Genomic DNA, 21,542 nt, shown 5'->3' with positions numbered 1-21,542 from the left:
CATCACCTGAATCACCTGGGAGCCCTCCATCCCATCAACATGTACTTTTTGTTCAGTCATGCCTCAACTGAAGGTGGAAACTGGGCCCACAACAGCACTGAGGAAGCCACCCTTGGGAAGATGTAGAAGCATGGAGCATCTGCAGCCTCCATCCCTGCCCTCCTCTGCTGCAGCCTGACTCTGAGTGGCAGGGCCTGGGCTAGAGTCCCGGTTATATAGCTTTACTCTCTTTACATCTGAGGATCTCACCAATGGGATGAGTGGTTTATTTTTTTTTATTACACACAGTGAGCTGAAGAAAGAACAACAGTGACTTCTGTATAGCAAATCACATTTAGATACATGGAAAACTACTGAAAGTTGAACAGCAGAAGAGTCCATGATACCACCAGTAGCTTCATCACCTATCTCAGATCACACACCTCACACAAATGCTCACTCTTCTACAGGCCCAGACAGGCAGCCTGAAGTCTCACCCCTATCCTTGCTCTGTTCTGCCATGGAGGTCCTGCTGTGTCCCACTACCTCCAGGTTCTGCCTCCCATTCCTCTGCTTTCTGGGATTCACATCCAAATCCCAGGGTACTGTCCTCATCCTCATCCTCACTCTCCTCACCCAAGAGGAAACTTCTGGGGGAGGTGTCCTGGTCCTCTTGTGGTGCGGCCTTCCTTCTCCTCATCCACTGTGGCAGCTTAGCCATTTGCTTCTGCCCAGGTGGAACCAGGCTCGTGTCCTGGAGTCCTTTCTCCTTCTTCCGTTTGTACTCCATTATTTGCCTGTTGAGTGCATCATGATCGATCCCACACAGATAAGAGTGTGCAGCAGGTCCTGAGGGGTCATGTGGTGATAGGGCATCAGGATCCCTGGGAGACAAAAAGAGCCTTTGTATGGAGCACAAGCCAAGCCCCAAACCAGGGTGAAATGCCACCATGGGGCACACCTTACATCTATGCACAGGTACACACTTCCTCCTAAGCATTTATGTATCTGAAGTGACTGTACATAGGATTATGGGAAGGGGACTCCAGTTGTGGTTCTCCAACATAAGAACCAGCCAGCAACAGTCCTGTGCAATCATTCAGCATGGTCACTAAATGGCTTTTCAATTTTTCTCAGCTAAGCATGGCTGGTGCATCAGCCAGTGAAAGAAGCATAGATGGGCCTATGAGTGCTGTCACTTAGGATACTGATGCACGGCAGGCCAATTCTCTTGGAAGCAAAACTGAGCACAGTTACGTCATCCTCTGACTCCCCAATGCTCAGCTCCAGAAAGTCCCCAAGCTCCTGGTTTGACTCCCTGATCCTTCTCCCCAATGCTGGCCCCTACCAGTCAGGATGTGCCAGGCTTGCAATGGCATGGGGTCTTTGCTTTGGCATCTGTAGGCTGGTTAAACTACAGGCTTATTGCTGGGGGTCCAGGTGCCCAGGGATATTGATGCTATTCATGCTTTGGCTGTCCCATGCCTGAAATAGTGCCTCTTCCACAAGAGCATCTCTGTTCTCCAGATTCATACCCTCCCCATATTGTTTTCCTTAAAACCTTCCCTCATTCCCACCAGTCATTTGAACCCTTTTCTGCACCTTTCTTCCTAACTTCAATGGACTCATCTGTGACAATCAGCCTCCCCTAGCACTATGCATGCTCCATACCAGGGACCACTCCCTGATGCTCACACCTGCATCGAAGACCTGCAGCAGGGCCTTGCATACAACAAGCACTCAGTGAAAATGCACTGAGCAAATGAAGAGGGGGTAAGCCCCGCTCCTTGCTAGCTGAGTCATGGCTTTGAACCCATGAGCCAGTACATGTAGATACCTGCTGGGCCCAGAGTAAATACCAGGGGGACAATATGGCTCATCAGGACACAGGCCATACGGCTGCTATGAAAAACAGCGGTTCTGTCTAGGGCTCTACCCCCAGGGAACAAGAACACACAGTCATACCTGAAATGACCTTGTGCCGAGTTGTCTACTTCATCTATGGGCCCAAAGTCAGCTACTGCCAGCAACTGATCAACCTGAAAAGAAAGCAGAGGGGAGAGGTAAGCTATACCTCCCACTCAGTGTCATACTCTCTGACACCGGCCCAACCACTGGTCTGGTACAGACTTCACCTAATTCTTTCTGTGGATTCTTCCTCTGCACTGGGACCTGCTCTATAGCTTGAGCTTTCAAACACTTTACTATTATTTTAATATGTCACATTTTCTTTGATGTGTAAAACTCATAAACTTTGGACAGATCTATGAAGAACCAGTTAAATATCAGTTCCATCAAATAATAGGTATTCATGGAAACAATCTGGACTCTCTCCTCAGCTCTTGAAACTCACAGGGAGGGGAACTAGCTCACCAGAAACAAATGTCCAGGGCTGGGAGATCCAGGAAAAAATGGCTGTGGAGCCCATGGTCTTTGTAAATTGCAAAAATGTGGGGTTTTACTCCAAGGGGACTCTTTCCACAGAGCAGGCAACAGCAGGAGAGGGATTCACATGCAGGCACCTGCTATGTCACCAGAGTGCACCATGCCCCATTTGGGGAAGGGGTTGATTATTTAAATCTGGGACTCAGCACAACTAAAAAACACAACTTCACTTCAGGGCTCCCAGTATTACCTTCCCACAGTGACTGGATGACAGACAGACATGGGAAGCAGTCATGGGTAGGGACTGAGCTAGAAAGAGACATCCTGAGAAGTTTAAACTCAGGCCAAGAAGGACAAGGGCCCCATGCCTCAGTATAGTGAGAAGCCAGGCCCAGCTGAGTTGCTCTTAGAAACAGCTGGGTCTAAAAGTGCCTGCCAGCATTAAATTCTTAAATCATTACCTTGATGCCTACATCTAGCACAGTTCTGAGGTCTGATTGCCTTCCCTACTGACCAATGGAAAAAAAGGAAACTGCCATAGCTCAGGGTAAAGAGACAGGCCTCTAGAATATGGAGGGCACTTCACAAACCCACAGGCCAGGAGAAAATCAAGACTTACTGTACTCTAAAGCTGACCATTCAAAATACCACTCATTCAAAAATAGAAAAAAAAAAAATGTTTTTGGACTTTTCTTCTTTCTCTTTTTTTTTTTTCGAAGACAGGACCTCACTGTGTAGCCCAGGATGGCCCTGAAATTGTGGCAATCCTCCTGCGTCAGCCTCCGAAGTGCTAGCACCACCACACCTGGCTGTTTTTACTTTTTTCTCTAAAAAAGAATTATTTATTTTCTCTAAAAAAGAATTTTTTTTTGCCAAACACATGCCAAATGCCTGGCAAGCACAAGGTCCTGAGTTCAATTCCTGGTACCAAAAAAAGGAAAAAAACCCAGAAACAAAACAAAACAAAAAAAAACCCTGAAAAATCCAATAGCCGGTAATGAAATTGAAGAACAAAAAAAAAATGCCAACTAAGAAAACACCAGGGCCTGATGTATTCACTGCCAAATTTTCCAAGAACATCAGAGAAGATCTAATGTCAATATTCCTCAAACTTTTTAAAGAAATTGTAAAGTAAGAAGCTACAATTACCCTGATTTCAAAACCAGAAGAAGACCCAACCAAAAAAGAGAACTACAAGCCAATTTCTTTAATGAACATTAACAGAAAAATTCTCAACAAGATACTGGCGAACAGGATGCAACAAATCATCAAAAAGATCATACATCAAGACCAAGTAGGATTCATCCCAGTGATGCAAGGATGGTTCAACATATGCATATCAATAAATGTAAAATATCACATAAATGTAAGCAAGAGAAAAAAAAAACCACATGCTCATCTTAATGTAAACAGAAAATGCATCTGACAAAATCCAACATCCATTCATAAAAACTCTGAAGAAAATAGGTATAGAAAGACCTTATGTCACCCTGATAAAAAGCCATTTATGGTAAACCCACTGACAAACTCATTTCTAATGGCAAAAAGCTGAAAGCTTTCCCACTAATACCAGGAATAAGAAAGGAGATCCTCTATCACCACTTGTTTAGTACAGTTCTCAAAACATTAGCAGAGCAATCCAACAAGACAAAGAAATAACAGGGATGTATACAGGAAAGAAATCAGTTGTCATCATTTGCAAATGGCTTGATCTTCTATATAGAAGACCCAAAAAATTCAACCGAAAGATTCTTAAAATTAATAATTAAATTCAGGGGCTGGGGATTTAGCTCAGCGGCAAAGCGCCTGCCTGGCAAGCGCAAGGTCATGAGTTCGGTTCCCGGTACTGGAGAAAAACCACAAAAAAAAAAAAAAAATAATAATAATAATAATAATTAAATTCAGTACCAAAGCAGGCTACAAAGTCAACACACAAAAATTCCTGTATACCAGTAATTCACCAAGAAAGAAATAGGGAAATAATACCTTCACAACAGCACTAAGAAAAATTAAATAACTAGGAACTGACTTAACTGAGGAAGTGAAAGACCTCTAAAATGAAAACTAGAGCACTCTAAAAAAAGAGATGAAAAAGGACATCAGGAAATGAAAAGACATCCCCTGTTCCTGGAGAGGCAGAACCAATACAGTCAAAATGGCCATACTTCCAAAATATACAGATTTAACACAATCTCAATCAAAATACCAACAGCATTCCTCACAAAATGAGAAAATTTCATATGGAATCAGAAGAGACCTAGAATAGCAAAAGCAATCCTAGGCAACAAGAGCAAGGCAGAAGGAATCACAATTCTGGACTTCGAATAGTAATGGTTCCTCAGCAGGGCACACATGGGCACATGCTGGGGCATAAAGCATGGCTGCATGATAGGCATAACACTCGGCTCCTCCTGGACTCTGCCAACAGCCCAAACCTGCACCAGCCATTCCAGATGCCCCAAGGATGTCCTATCCTTGTAGGGACCCACATTTCAAGTTCCCCTGGCAGCAGCAACCTGCTTCAGGCACAGCATGTGCCTTTCCTTCACAGGGACTGCTCTGGAAGGGACTCACAATGCCTGTAGTACTGCCCTCTAGCAACAACAGCCAAATATTGGGGAACTCAGCCTGGGTTTGTTTGACTTAGCACAAGCCAAACTGCACTGGTGTCTTGCAGGGACAGCAGCTTTACTCCTTTTTCTAGCTTACCTGGGCAATGTTTTCAGTGTTACCTGTGCAATGACTAACAAAAGATAAACATGTCAAATTATGTATTTCTCTTTTACATAACTAAATCTTATCTGGTCCTCTAGTAAATAATAGTTATCTAACTATAACACTGTAAACACTATTTGCTGATTTTGGGTAAGTGTTTTCTAGGCATAACATACTTTAATAAATACCAGGTAACTACTCACATAAAACATGTATGTATGTACAGGTTTTTAAACTTTATAAGTAACCAACCTGCAAAGCAAGGAAAACAGTGGTAAAAACACTCACAAGACAGAATTCAAATCTTATAGGCTCAATGGTGTGAGGTCATGGAGAGATCACAGAGGCTAAAAGAGGTGAGGGGGTAGGGAAAGCAACTCTGGCTACCTTGACTGCATGCAGGAGAAACCATAATGGGCATGAAGATTTACAACCAGAAGATGTACCTTTGGGCCTTGGATGGGAACCAAGGATTTTTTCTAAAAGCTACATTACCTTTGAGTACTTAAAAAATAGCTTAAAATTTTCCCTTAAAATTACTTAAAAGCCTTACCTCAGCCAGAAGGGCATTTCTTCTGTCTTGAACAAACACTATTGGTGGTACATTCTTGAGCGTCTGCTGGGACATCAAGAGGTGCCTGAGGACAGAGACTACGTAATTCACAGATTGTACCTTGACATTTAGCAGATGGGTACAGTGCTAAATGCAAGGTACATGATAATCTCACAAGGCTAGAAGTGAGATTTGCTCATGTGCTACTCAGGTGAAAATGAGATGAGCACAATGGCTTGTACCTATAGTCCCAGTACTTAGGAAGCTGAGGTGGGAGATCACTTGGGCCTAGGAGTTCAAGGCCCAACCAGACTGAGCAACATAGTGAGACCTCATCTCAAACAAACAAAAAGAAAGATGGAAAAAAGAAGACAAGAAAAAAATGCCACAAACCTTCAGTTAGTTGCCATATTCCAAAAGGACACAAAATGCATCAAACTGCAACTGCTTTTAATTCTTCCAAAACAATTGAGATCATTATAAATAACCTCCTCTGAACATGAGGTGTCACTTGCAGCCCTATGCGCTCCAGGGCTTGGATGCTAAGAATTCTTCCAGCACAACTCCACACTCACATCCCCAGATACTGAAGAAATACTGGGGAGAAAGGATCTTCTCATTGTTTGCATCATTTAAGAATGATGGCCTCCTTAGGTCCAAAATAAGCTCTCTAGCATCTTGTGGTTATACATCATAAACTCTTTCTGAGAAAAAAATAGTGACATTCTCTGACAGAAATTATCATATAAAAGCCAATAGTCAACAAATGTTTATCTGGAAAGGATTTGGGTTAAGACTTTTGCCTAGTAAAGTATAATATGAAATTATACAAAAAGAATGCAAAATATTTTTGAACAATTTAAAGAAATCAGGACAGAATGGGATATTTTAAAATACACAGTCTAGGGGTTGGGGATTTAGCTCAGCAGCACAGCGCCTGCCTGGCAAGTGCAAGGTCGTGAGTTCGATTCCTGGTACCAGAAGAAAAACAAAACAAAAACAATAAAATACATAGTCTATACTTGGTGGAATTGATACAGAACAGGTCTTGCTAAATTGCTAGCACTGGTCTCAAATTTACAATCCTCCCATCTCAGCCTCCCGAGCAGCCAGGATTACAGGTGAGTGCCACCATGCCTGGCTGGCAAAAATAGTTTTAACCTTATAAAGCACCCATTGGGATCTTTAAATCCCTATTAAACTTTGGGAAATGCTGACTAGATTATATCTTACAAGAAAATGCAAATTATGCTTTCAAATTCAAGAAAATGTTCCCCAAAATTCCCTTAAACACAAAATCTTTAATTAGAAAAATTTAAGTCTACCCACAAGTAAAACAGCTGGGCAATCTGAGATGCAAAGAGGAAGCAAGTACATGTAGAAAGCAAAGCCATCACCTCATGTATGCAGCACTTCTCTGCAGGGTGGCCTCTGTGTGCTTATTCTGGTCAGCAGAGAGACCTGTCTTCCAGTACACACGGCAGGCTGAGAAGTCTGAAGTCAGAGAAACCTGAGACCCACACCCCAACAAGTTACTTAGTTCACAAGGGTTTTAACACAGACAACCTTCTCAAAGTGAAAACTATAGCTTCCTTTACAGTATCCCTCTTAACCTGAAACCCACTGTTCCTATGGCACCCTGACAGAGTCTACCACCTGCTATTATAGAAAATCAACAGTTAGGGAAGCAGGGCCACAGAAACAAAACTCACCTTCCTGTCTTCTCCAGGTCCTGACACCACTTGGATAATATCTACCCAAACCCACAGCACTTGCTTCACAGCATTTGCTAAAATGCTCACTGAAAACACCCAGTAGGTGCTTATTGTACTTTTGGCTCAATTCCCTCTGAGAGGGCTAGAAGACTCTCCTTTGTTTTTGTTTTGTTTTGTTTTCTTTTTGTAGTACTGGAGATTGAACCCAGGGACTCTGCACTAAGATACACTCTAGGTCCTTTTTATTTTGAAACAGGGTCTCACTAAGTTGCCTAGGCTGGGTTCAAACTTGTGAGCCCCCTGCTTCAGACTAGGATTACAGGCTCTTTGTCTTTGTGCCAAAATGCCAGGTATATCCAGACATCAGAATATCCTTGGACCATTTACTCATATTGGCTGGGTAACTGACAATAAGCCATGGGTTCTTTGGTCATCAGGGTGCAAGTAAACGAGCTAGCTGCCTTTGGACTGCAGCATAGGTAACCTCTATCCTGAGGATTTACATGACTAGACTCAGAACCATCTCTGCTGCCCCAAACCAAGATTACAGGAGTGAGAAGTTAGGAAAGACTGCCATCCTCAGACTGCCAGGTAAGACCCAGGCAGTCAGGTAAGATTTCCATCTTTACTCTTCTGGCCCTGAACTCTACACTACCTTGGAGAGCTCCACATTCAGGTCATAGACTTCCTGGCTCACTTCAGGGGTGGACAGCAAATCTGTTAAGGCTTTGTAGAGCAGGCCATTCAGGGCCCTCAGGCGCACATGGTCTTCCTTCCTGGTCTTCTTTGAGGTAGCCTTCAGGAGGGATTCCAACTTGGATGGCTTATAAGTCTCCATTAAGAGAAAGTGAAAATAGGGAAACAAAGGCAGCATTAATAACTACCACTGACTTATACTCCACTGACTTACCACCAGTGAAGGCTCAAACAAAAACTAGATAGATAACATCACTTCAGAGCTATGAAATGTGTCTCACAGAACTGAATCCTTCTAGATTTTAACCACTAGTCCTCCAAGATTAGAAGTATTGCCAGTTTAGCTCTCTGGTTTTCCTCCAAAAATTAATTTTTGAGATATAATTCACATACCATAAAATTCACCCTGTTAAAATGTATGGATCAGTAAAAAAAAAAAAAAAATGTATGGATCAGTACTTTCAGTAAATACGATGTTTGTTTTTTCTAACTGGAACCATTTATCATATGAACATGTATAGTACCTACCAATATACTAGAAACTGAACAGATGTTACAGTATTAGAATTTGATAAACAGATATTCTAGAAAACTTCAGAGTTGGTAAATTCTCTTCATGAATGGCCAAAATCCACAGTTCCAATGGTATCTATTCCCACTCACACAGACAATCCTCTTCAAAACAGAAGTGTAAGGTCAGGCAAAAGCTTTGCTAACTTTGCAACCACCATGACTATAAAGGTCATTGCTGTTGCTCAATGCTTACCAAGTGAGATCCCAGGGAAGGTCCTTCATACCAAAACTTCTTCCTATGGGGAGAAAACAAAGATTATGTTGGAATACATGGCAAATTAAAGAAGAAAGAGTTACATAAACAACCTTAAAAGGTTATGACAGCACAGTTACATGGAGCTAACTTTGGACACAGAAGCCATAGTAATATCTAAAATGGGCAATTCATCAGGATGCTGTCTAAAAAATGAAAAAGGGGCCAGGGATGTACCTTAATGTGAAAGCTCTGAATTCAATCCCCAGTATCAAAAACAAAATAAAACAAAACAAAATAAAACTCTACCTCCTAAGTGGCACATAAGCACAATGCCTGGCTGACCAAGTGGTTTCCCATGGAGGTATAGATTGACAGTTCTAATACACAGCTGTACAATCTATGCTGTCACTGAACAATTAAGTAGATGACAGGAAGAGCCATACTTCTTACTGCTGGAAAGGGAGATACAAGCAAGCAAGGCAAAGAGGCTAAATGATCCATGTGGTGATATGCCAGAGTGGAAGACAGATGGTAACATACAAAAATGTTTATTACATATGTACAAAGAGTGCTCAAAACATCTATTTTTTGTTTTTTTCAGCTGCGAGGGCCGAACAGACAGACACCTCAGCAGGCGTAAGCACACCTGACACCCAAACCATGGTTTTACAACGCCACTTTCCAATAACCAGGCTCCCAGGAGAAATGGCTGATTATAAGACGGAGGCAGGAGTATACAAGATGAATCTCAAATATTTTACAGTGCCAGAAAATAAAGAAGTCCTAAATATGTGCACACACAAACATACACAGCGTTTTGCTGTCAAACACATGATGAGGTATGCCACAGGGACAGAGGAACTGAGAGGGCTCCCAATGGCCTAAAATGAGCAAGATAAAGCTGGATTATAATCCATGAGTCCATATTGTGACGTAACAAGTAGGAGAGAACAGGTGCATCTCCATGCAAAATTCTAAATAATTCATGAACCTAACTCTGCACTACGAGGCAGGGGCTACACATAGGGACTTCCTCCCAAAGAGAAAAGGACAGAGATGATGAAAAGGGAGTTGGACAAGGTAGTGAACACCTGTAATCCCAGCACTCTGGGAAGCTGAGGCAGGGGAATTACAAGTTCATATCCAGCTTGAGCAACTTACTGACAATGAAAACCTATCTCAAAATAAAAAATAAAAAAGGGGAGGGATGTAGCTCACTGCAAAGATCTTGGGTCCAATCCCAAACACCACTACACACACACACACACACACACACATACACACACACACACAGCTCAAAAGAGACACCTCACAAAATGGCACAGGCACACACAAAATGGTGAAAGAGGCACTGTACACTGGAGACACCTAAAAAATTCATCCCAGCCAGGTGTTCAATGGCAACCTCAACGGTGATAACTGTGTAGACCATATATACCCTTAACATGATGGGATGAAAATGGTGCTTTATCTCTGCAGGGTTCCTTCAAAAAAGTCTATAATCCACATACAATCACGGAAAACATCAGACAAACTCTGAGAGGGCATCCTACAAAATACCTGGCCAGCACTGCTCAGAACTGTCAACACATTACAAAAACAGGGTGAGTGTGCAACACTTGTAAGGCTAGAAGAGCCTGAGAAGACAAGATAACTACATGTGATGTGGTTCCTGGCTGGGTTCCTGGACTGGAAAAGGACGTTAGGAAAGCGCTAAGGAAATGTGGGTAAAATTATGTGCTTCAGTTAACGATGATGTATCGATATCGGTTCTTTTTTTTTTAAATTAATTCCTTTTTTTTTTGACAGGGCCTCGCTCTGTAACTCAGGCTGGCGTTGAACTCACTATGTGGCCCAGCCGAGCCTCGAACTCGTGGGACCCTCTTGCCTCCCCTGCCACAGTGCTGGGATTCCAGGCATGCGCCCCATGAGCAACTCAATATCGGTTCATTGACTAACAGATGTGCAAGGCTTTTTTAAAGTTTATGAAAACAATAAAAACTATATCAAAGTACATATATTTTATAATTACAAAAATTACGACAAACCTTATCCATCAAATTAAGCCACATAGAAAGTCTGCATTAATAAAGAAAGAAAATCCTTATATTTCTTCTTTCCCTCTTTGAAGAAATTACTTCCAAGAAAACAGGCTTCTGGAGACTGGAATGAAAATAAATGGACATACAGTACCACCTTGCCTTTTTCCCTCCTACACCCGCCCCCGGCGCACTGTAACACTTCAGGAGATCTAAATAAAGGTTAAAGGACGGGGTGCACGGCAGCCCCAAAGGCGGGGTCCCGGGGACCCGCACAGACGCCGGCCGCGGACAGCCCGCCCTCAGGCCGCGCGGCCGCGGACACTGCCCCGCGTACCTGGTTTTGAAGGCAAATTTCTTCAGCAAGTTCTTGCTGCCACAGGAGGCCGCGGAGCCACGCAGGGATCGCACGGGTCCCGGAAGACGCACACCCGCCCCGCCGCCCCACAGCGCGCGCAGCCGGGCACCGGAGCCCCCCAGCGACCTGGCCACAGCCAACATGCGGCTGAAGTCGCGCAACGCAGCCGCGCTAGGTACGCTGGGATAGATGGGCGGAGCGAGCTGCGTTAGTGGGCGGGGCTAGACGGGCCTGTGGGCGGAGAGACGCGGAAGGTGCGGGCTGCAGGCCAGCGGCGGGCGGGCGGATAGGTAGTTAGAGGAGGCGGGAAGAGGGCCGTCCAACTGGAGCCTGGTCTCGAAGGCGGAGAGGGCTGGCGCCTACCTGGGGGCTCAAATTGAAAACTAGCCGTCTCCCGAGACTGTGCAAAGCGAGGAACACAGCTTAAGTACTGTGGGTTTCAGGAAAGCAGAAAGGGTTGTGGAGAGTTTCAACCACGTGTGAAGAGCTTTGTCTGCCCCGATGTAAACACTGCCCAGTGTGTATGTGCATTTTGAAGCATTGCCCGGTGCCCACTAACACGTGCACTTCCTATGTGTTTAGATATCAGGTTGAAAATGAATTTTAAAGCGGTTTTTAAAAAGCGGGGAACCGATATGTGCAGAGCATTCCCCCTGTCCTCCTAGGTGGATGGACAGAAGGGAACCTGCTGGAAATAGAACCTCTTGTAGTTTGCGTCTAGATGTGCCTCCAAAGTTCATGTGGTCAGAAAGCTTTTCTGAGGTGGCTGGGATTAAAGGTGTGTGATTACTAAACACTCTACCGATTGGTTTGGCACTGCCCTAAGCTGGGTAGGCTGGATAAAATAAAGGGGGTAGAAAGATGCTGTTAAGCTCCTTTCTTGTTTGTTTGGTTTTTTTTGTTTTTTTTTTTACGTGTTTTATTGGATGGCTTAAAACAAAATGAAAAAACAAAAGTCAGGACAAATGTCATTGCCATTTTTTTGTATGGGGTAATCAGTATCATTTTTTTTTTTTTTTTTTTTTTTTTTGGTTTTTCTCCGGTACCGGGAACCGAACTCACTACCCTGCGCTTGCCAGGTAGGCGCTTTGCCGCTGAGCTAAATCCCCAGCCCCTCAGTAGCATATTAACAGGAAAACATTCTAAGGATATCCCAAAGTAGCTGGGCTACAGGTTAAGATTCAAGTGTCAAATTAAGTATTATTCCACTTAATCTACAAATGAAAGAGTCCAAAGTTTACCCTGTATAGTGTAAGAATTTTCACATTTAATATATAGTGATTTGTTTTTCAGAAAGTGATGTAACTTTTAAAATTTTCAATTATGCAATGACTCAAAAATCTCAAATATAACTAAGAAACTATGTCATAGCTCAGTAAGTGTCAGTAAACTGTTCTGGGGGCTGGCTAGTGTACATTTCAGTTTAATACAGAACTACATTTTGGGTTTCAGAAAGGCAGCAATAATTATGTTTTGGCTTTTATTCTAGGTACTTAACATAGTTAAGGTGACAGTCAAGTATATTTTAATTTTAATTAATATTTAAAGACAATCATAATCTCTTGCAACCTGCATGCACTGTATAATGCTTATATGGAATGAAACCAGGGTAACTTAATTGGTGTTTTACATAGGGAGAACTTTAAAAAAAACATTGGAGGCAATCATACTAAATATACTATGGTAACACATGAAAAATGCAAAGATACCATAGAACTAAAGTAATATGAACAGCACTATGAATTACCTCAGAAAAATGTGACTGATTCTAATGCAAAGCTAAGCCTGCATCCATCATCCTTATCACAATGGTTTATAAAAGCATCAAGTTTCCAGTAGAGAAACTATTCTAGGAAAGTCAATAAATCTTCTGAAAGTTTCACACATGTAAGCCAGGATAAGGCTACAACTATCTTGAAATCTGAAGAAGGTATCAGATGAAACAGTTAAGATTTCCAGCCATGACGTAAAATAGAAAGGTCCTCATGCAGCATATGTTCCCTGGCTCCAGGAAAACTCCATGTGCAATGCAGAAGTTGCCAAAGAAGAAAACTGGAAAAGTTTAGCTGTGTTTCTGTTGTACTAAATACTTTTAAACCTCAGGAATGATGTTTTGCATCACACTTTTTATAATGCTTGATGCCATCTGTTCAATATATGTTCAAAGATAAAGCAGGCATGATTGTTACAATAACTATAGTTCCAGATGTTGAAAGTATGTCTGCTATTTGAGAATCCTTCAATCCAGTGACATTCTGCCAATTGATTTCACAAATGTTATGTTTAGAAAGAAGACCATTTCTGGCAGCAGAATTTGCACTATAGATGTTATTTTTCCATTTTTAAAGATAAAACCAACATGTCCAGTCCTATTTTTGTGCATGGTAATTCTTTTAGTTTAGTGCATGATGACAGACATAGGGGTAGGCACAGTTTTCATTAACAAAAGCCAAACTTCACAAGAAACACTTCAAAGAATCAACAATTGGGATCTCATCCTATTAAAAAGTTTTGTACTTCAAAAGAAATCACGTATAGAGTGAAAAGACAACCCACAGAGTGGGAAAACATTTTAGCTAACTGTCCTTCAGGCAAAGGACTTACTTCTGGAATATATAAAGATACTGAAAAAACTCAGAACCCCCCCCCCAAATTCAAAGACCCACTCCAAAAATGTGCATATGAGATGCATACACACTTCTCAGATAAAGAAATACAAATGGCAAATAAATACATGAAAAAGTGTTCAACATCATTGGTCATTTGAGAGATGCAAATTCAAACAAAACTGAGATTTCATCCCACCCGGGAAAGAATGGGTGTCATCAAGAAATCAACCAATAACAAATGCTGGAGGGGCTGTGGGAAAAAAGGAACCCTTCACTGTTGGTGGCAATGTAGGCTGGTGCAACCACTGTGGAAATCAGTCTGGAGATTCCTCAAAATATTAGGATTAGAGGTTCCATTTAACCCAGCTGTTCCCCTTCTGGGTATTTTCCAGGAAGAATTAAAAACATTATACCACAGTGATATATGTGCAGCCCACGTTTGCAGCAACACAATTTGTCATAGCAAGATCTTGGAAACAACCCAAATGCCCATCAACTGATGAGTGGATAAGAAATATGTGGTATTTTTATACAATGAAACATTGAGCACCTTGTTTGAGCACCTTCTGTGTTTTATCAGCGATAAAGAAAGATAAACTTGAGGCTTTTATAGGTAAATGGATGCAACTAGAGACCATACTCATAAGTGAAATAAATCTGACCTGTATGTGTAAACACCATATTTTCTCCCTAGTGTAAGACCCTGAAAGAGTAAACAAAACCCAAAAGTTATAATAGATATTGTGAAAAGGAAATAGCTGCTCAATAGGAAAGAACAACTGGGATGAGGGAAAGGAGAAAAGAAAGAAGGAAGGAAAAAAATGTATATATACACACACATACACACATACAAAATAGGAAAGATAATTGTACTAGTAGTTTTTATTGATTATTGAAAGGAACAGTTAATGTGTAATTGTTTGATCAATCTTGGATACCTATATCTGGTAATCTGAGCAACTACTATGTTTTTTGTTTGTTTGTTTGTTTTTTGATTTTAAAAATAAAAGGAGAAAAACATTAACAGACAGACAACCTTTTACAAAATAGCAAAAGAACAGTACAGACAATACAGAGTTACAAACAAAGTGGTAGGGAATTAACAATGATTGTTGTATTACATATTGATATCTTCAAAGTGGTTTCTCAGGAAAACAGATAGAGACATGCAATATTGATCAATCAAGGACTCATTGACAGTTTCTTTTAGCAAAGAAATAGAAGACAGTACATCAACTATGTTAACTATCCTGTATATACATACATACAAAATTTCTCCTTCTTTCCCTTCTCTTTGCCCACATCCCAGTTGCCCTTTACCCTTGAGTGTTTTCCTATCATTTCACAATGTCTATCATACCTCCGAGTTTAAATTAACTCTTTCAGGTTTTACACTAGTGAAATAATGTGGTGCTTGCACATGTATGTCTGATTTATTTCACTTATGAGTATGGTCTCTAGTTGTGACCATTCACCTATAGAGCCTCAAGTTTATCTTTCTTTATAGCTGAGTAATATTCCATTCTATAAAAGTACCACAATTTTCTTATCCAATCCTCGGTGGGTGGACATTTGGGTTGCTTCCACAATTTAGCAATTACAAATTGTGCTGCTATGAACATAGGTGCACATGTATGGCTGTGATATGATGTTTTTAGATCTTCTGGGAAAATACCCAGAAAAGGAATAGCTGGGTTGAATGGGACCTCTAGACCTAGTTTTCTGAGGAATCTCCAAACTGATTTCCACAGTGGTTTCACCAGTCTGCATTCCCACCAGCAGTGGAGAAAAGTTCCTATTTCTCCACAGCCTCACCAGCATTTGTTATTGGTTGATTTCTTAATGCTAGCTATTCTTACCGGAGTAAGGTGGAATCTCAATGTTGTTTTAATTTGCATTTCTCGAATGACTAATGATATTGAACATTTTCTTATATATTTATTTGCCATTTGTATCTCCTTGTCTGAGAAGTGTGTATTCATCTCAGCTGCCCATTTTTGGATTGGGTCTTTGAATTTGGAGGGGCTGATATTGTTTAATTCTTTATATGTTCTAGATAGAAGCCCTTTGTCTGAGGGACAATCAGCTAAAATTTTTTCCAAGTTTGTGGGTTTTCCTTCTACTCTGCTGGTGATTTCTTCAGATGTGCAGAAACTTTTCAGTAGGATAAGATCCCAGTTGTTGATTCTTTCAAGTTTTTCACGTGCAATTTGGTTTTCGTTCATGAACTCTCTGCCTGCCCCTATGTCTTCAAGGTTTTTACCTACTTTCTCTTCCAATAGATTTAGTGTTTCTGTTCTAATAGTGAGATCTGTGAACCATTTTGACTTGAGTTTGGTGCATGGTGATAAGCTTTGGTCTATTTTCAGTCTTTGGCAGGTAGCAAGCCAATTTTTCCAGCACCATTTATTAAAGAGGCTATCATTCTCTGAGCAACTACTTTGAAGATAGCAATAAGTAATACAACACTCATTGTTGATTTCCTGTCATCTTGTTTGGAAATTCTGTACTGTCTTTATAGTTTTTGTGTTGTTTTGTTTTTGTCTTTGTTTTTATTGCTCTTTTTCTCTTTAAAATAAAAACAAACAAACAAAAACCCAAAAGCCTGTTTGAGCACTTTGTGTGGTTTGTCAGAACTCCAGCCTGCCCAGTTCTCACCATTGATCTGGAGGACTTGATCTCCAAATCTCAGACCCAACCAATGAGGCTGGAGAATTAGCCTGGACTAGCTGAACAAATACACCATTATCTACTGATTTAAGCCTGAGCCAAATTTTTCCATCTTGATCCTTACACAAAATGACTTCACAAATCCCTTGTTTTATTTCTGCTGTATGAATTCCAACATTATTACCTGTTACAAGAGCCATCGTATAGTTCATACTAGAAGGTCTTGCTATCAACTTCCCCTGAATTGGTGCTCCAGGGACCATGACATGTACTTCTTCTTCATTTAAACTCAAGCCCATGTATTATAAAAGCTCTGGATACAGTTTGGGATAAAGATTGCCATCTTGTGAGATGGGGCAGAAGCTTCTGACAAAATAGCTGGGTTGGCAGGGTTTGCAGAAAAGGCAGTTTGAGCCTGAATTACTTTGTCTACTTTCAAATCTCCAAGAGATGGATAGAGAGACATTTTTGCAGGATCTTTCTACACCACAAGGTGCTGCTGGCCACCGCCCCTGCCTCCTCTGGTCTCCAGCACCAACTTTCGATACCAGAGGGAACAAAGCATGACCAAGGCCCACCCACCAGGAGCATCCCCCCTTCTTGCTTTTGCTGCCTTCTGCCCTCCATGAGCTGTTGCCCCTCTGCCAAGAATCCCAGCATTGGAGCTAGTTGATTATGGACTGAAAACTCCACAAACTGTGAGCTAAATAAACCTTTTCTCCCCTAACTTGTAGTGTTGGGTGTTTTGTCTCAGCAACAAGAAAAGTAATTAAGAGTCCCATCCTGCCAGGCTGCAAAGGATGCATCATTCTTCTATTCTAACTGCCAGTTTCTCTGCTCCTGCCATCATTGTCTTTTCCTGTGATACTCCAAAGGAGTTATACTCATCCCAAATCCATAACTATCACAATTTGCAACAATTCCTGTCAAGCACGGTGATGCACACCTATAATCTGGTGTAACTCTAGAAGGCTGAGACAGGAGGATCACATATTTGAACCCATCCTGGGTAATTTAGACTTAGTGAGATGCTGCTCAAAATACAAAGTAAAAAGGGTTAGAGCTGTAGCTCAGTGCAAAAGCCCCTAGGTTTAATCCCCAGTACCAAAAAAAAAAGAAAAAGAAAAAGAAAAAGTTCCCCAAGAGCAGAACTTCAATTGGTTTCCTATGGTAGCCCCAACCCCTAGAACAAGACTTAGCACAGGGAGGTTTTCCATAATTACTTATTGGATGATTAAAAGGACTATATGGTGATTCAAGTATCAGAGATAGTATATAATCCAAAAAACTATCAGAATTTAACAAGATGGAAGCTAACATAGCTGACTAGGAAACCCTCAGATGTAGCCAGAGTTTTAATCCAAATTCAAATTAAAAATCAAGCATAGAGTTTTCATTTAAATTCAGGCTATTTGCAGGCTGAAAATAGACAGGTAAAAATACAACCTTTCTCACAGAACTGTCTTAAGGATGAAGTGAGATCTTAGAAGAAGAGCACTTCAATAAAAGTTATTATTGGCGGGGAGGTTTCTTGAACCAGGAAGCCTTGGTGAGGTGTCTGGGAGCCAGATCCTCTGGCCCTGCCCCCTGCTGCCACTGCAGGAAGTGGCCTTGGACTGGGAAGCCTTGGCGAGCTGTCTGGGAGCCTGGATCCTCTGGCCCCACCCTTGCCACTATTGTGGTGAGGTTTCTTGGACTGCGAAGCCTCAGTGAACTGTCTGGGTGCTGGGGTTCTCTGGTTCTCCCCCTCCTGACACTGACGGAAGGGGCCTTGGTCTCAGGAAGCCTCTGTGAGGTGTCTGAGAGCCTGGGACCCCTGTATCCACCTACTACCACCATCTCAGGAACAAACCTGAATCCCCAGAAACCTAGGGAGATTTGAAAATAACAAAAAGAAGAAGCAAAATGCAATCTCAGCCAAACACCCCACCCAGATCAAGTCCAGCAAATATCAACATGGAAGAATGTGGAAGTCATACACCTGAAATTTCTGAAATTATAGCAACAGAAATAAAGAACCAACTACATCAAGCTATAGAGGAAATCAGATGAGAAGTAATTGCACAGATAAGAAAAGAAATGACAGCCATAATGGAAGAATTGCTCAGCATATTAAAAGAAGACATAGATTAAAAAAAAAGAGGAGCACAAAAAATGATGGAAACCTTGAATGAACAGAATAGGAAAGAATTAGAATGCATGAAACAGATTCAAAGAGACATTCAGGAAATTTCCACTGAAAGCTGGAAGAACTGCTTGAATAAAACAGAAGATAGGGCTGGGGAATGTGGCTCAGTGGTAGAGCTCTTGCCTTGCATGCACAAGGCCCTGGATTCGATCCCCAGCACCACATACATAAAAAAAAAACAAACCCAATAATAATAATAATAATAAATAAATAATTTTTTAAAAAAAACAGAAGATAGACTCTCAGACCTTGAAGACAGCATTGCAGTTAGTGATTGTGAAAGAAAAGGTCTCTTAAAAATAACAAAGGAAGAGCAAATAACAATTCAATAGCTGCAAGATGAGGCAAACAAAAATAATATAAGGCTGATAGGTGTCAACAAAGAGCAGGAGGCAACGTGAATGACATCAAAAGACTATTTGCAGAAGTAATACCACAAAATTTCCCAAGCATGAGATAAGAACTTTAATAAATCTATACCCAGACACATAATAATCAAGATCCCAGAAATTCACCAAAAGAACAGAATATTCAAAGTTGTTAGAGAAAAGAAACAGATCATCTATGAAGGAAAACCCATCAGAATCATGGCAGATTTCTCAACACAAACCATCAAGTCAAGAAGAACTTGGAGTGAAGTATTTCAGGTCCTCAAAGAAACAACTTCCAACCCAGATTGCGCTACCCTGCAAAGTTATCTTTCAAAATTAATGGAGAAATAAGATACTTCCATGCCAAAGATCAACTGAAGAAATTCGTGACCACCAACCCAATCCTACAAAAACTACTGAAAGATATTGTACACAGAGGTAAAAATAACCACAATCTCAAGACCAACATAGAAAATGTGGCTTACCAGCTTATGTGGCTTATCAGCAAGGTAAGCAATTAAACAGAGGGGCAAAGTATAGAACCAACAGTGAGAAAATAACATGACAAGGATAAGTCAATGCATATCAGTAATAACCATTAATGTGAATGGCCTCAATTCACTAATCAAAAGAAACAGACTGACAGAGTGGATCAAGAAACAAAATCCAACAATATGTTGTATACAAGGAACACATTTCACTCAAAAGGAAATCCATAGACTGAAAGTCAAAGGATGCAAAACAATACTCCATGCAACAGGAACCCAGAAAAAAAGCAGAAGCAGCTATTCTGTTTGCAGACAAGGTATACTTCAAAGCAACAATGATCAAAGGAGGTAAAGAAGGTCACTATATTCTTGTTAAGGGAAAAAACTGCAAGAGGAGGAGATAACAATCATAAATATATATGCACCAAATGTAGGTGCACCCAATTATATAAGGTAAATTTTAACAGACAGGAAAAATCAAATAAGTAATAATACAGTTGTAACAGGGGATTTTAACAGCCCATTGTCACAAAGAGATAGATCAACTAGACAAAAAACCAGCAAAGAAATAACAGAACTAAACCAAACATGTGAACAAATGGACTTAGTAGACATTTACAGAGTATTCCACCCAACAACCAATAGGTACAATAGATATTGTGAAAGGGAAAAGAAACTGCTCAAATAGGAAGGAGCAACTGGGATGAAATAGAGGAGAGGGAAAAAAAAGAAGATATATATATAGATATATAGATATACACATACATATATATATATACACACACACACACACACAGAATAGCTAGGATAATTATACTACTAATATCTGTTGGTTTATTGAAAGAAACTGTCATTGTGTAATTGTTTTATCAATCTTACATGCCTCTATCTGGTTATACGTGTAACCAATTTGAGGCCCCTAAATCTCTGGAAGTTCTTTGGGGGGTACTTGTAATTTATATTGATGTGCTGACTGTGTTCACTCCCAGAACTGACTGAAATAAGACCCAGCTTGTAGTATTGTCATTGTGGTAGGAACTATGCAAAATAGCACCTATATCCTCAGAGGAGCAGGTGGGTCTGCCACCTAGTAGCATATATTGGAAACCAGTCTCTCTCAGTAGGAACCTGTGGCCAAAGACAGGAAATGGGCTTTGTCTCAATTCACTTGGAACTCAGAAACAACCAAATCATGGCCAGCTATACCAACATCTGCCCATAATAATATCTAGTATACTGTATAGGCAAGGACTGGTTCAGCTGGGAAGGCATAAAAACACCTTTTTCATTATTAATGATTTGCTCTATAGTGAACCCGAGTTGAACCATGACCAGAGTGAGATATGGTATAATCCTAGCATTTTTTGTAAGATTCTAAAGTCCTGTGTAAATAAACTACATAGTAATGCTGACATTAGTGATCAATTGTACTGGGAGATTGAGCTAAAACTTCTACAGGATATAATACCAATACAAAATGACTGATCTGAGGAAAAGCTGGATTAGACTAAATATTAATTCATTTCTAAGGTAAATGTTCTATACAAGTTAGCATAAGGTATAAATATCAGTAGATCAAAGGGACATGAATAATCAAACTCATTCAAAACTACAAACCTGGACAACATATTGAGATCTAGTATCAAAAACAAACAAAAGATAAGTAATGACTTTATTGAATTATTTAGTTATTGTTAGTTTGCATCTATATCTCACCTATACTGACTCCTCTAAATCTTAGACATAATCATTACTGATGCTACTAATGTATCTATCGTTCAGAAAATTATGTGATAAATGTAGACGCTCAAATAAATATGAGTATTGTGCTATTAGAACCCAAGAAATATGAGGGCAGAGGCAGTGTAGTAAAGGATTAACTTACCACACAAACTTGTTGCTCAAATCTCTCAAATTACAAAGAAAGGCCTAGGAGATGATCTCTGAGCCCTCAAGACACCAGACTTTGAGCCGAGCCGCGCCGCCGCCGAGCCCCGCGCCCCGCGC

At 40.9% G+C, this 21,542-nt stretch overlaps 1 protein-coding gene and 1 pseudogene across 1 annotated transcript; both read right to left on the bottom strand.

Annotated features, from left to right (window-relative positions):
* Window positions 1–229: 229 nt before the first annotated feature.
* On the bottom strand, window positions 230–11,385 carry Rbfa (ribosome binding factor A (putative)). The gene is made up of 7 exons (XM_005373124.2): window positions 11,189–11,385; window positions 8,810–8,852; window positions 8,003–8,179; window positions 7,030–7,142; window positions 5,633–5,717; window positions 1,945–2,018; window positions 230–863 (listed from the first exon to the last, which is right to left on the bottom strand). The coding sequence occupies exons 1-7, from the start codon at window positions 11,350–11,352 to the stop codon at window positions 479–481; spliced, it is 1,041 nt and encodes a 346-aa protein (XP_005373181.1). The 5' UTR covers window positions 11,353–11,385; the 3' UTR covers window positions 230–478.
* Window positions 11,386–13,301: 1,916 nt separating this feature from the next.
* Window positions 13,302–16,972, bottom strand: LOC102015908 (annotated as a pseudogene).
* Between the last annotated feature and the right edge of the window lie 4,570 nt (window positions 16,973–21,542).

This window comes from Chinchilla lanigera, unplaced genomic scaffold (assembly GCF_000276665.1).
Source record: "Chinchilla lanigera isolate Chin_1 unplaced genomic scaffold, ChiLan1.0 scaffold00001, whole genome shotgun sequence".
NCBI lineage: Eukaryota > Metazoa > Chordata > Mammalia > Rodentia > Chinchillidae > Chinchilla > Chinchilla lanigera.
This window is presented reverse-complemented; position numbering and strand designations above follow the sequence as displayed.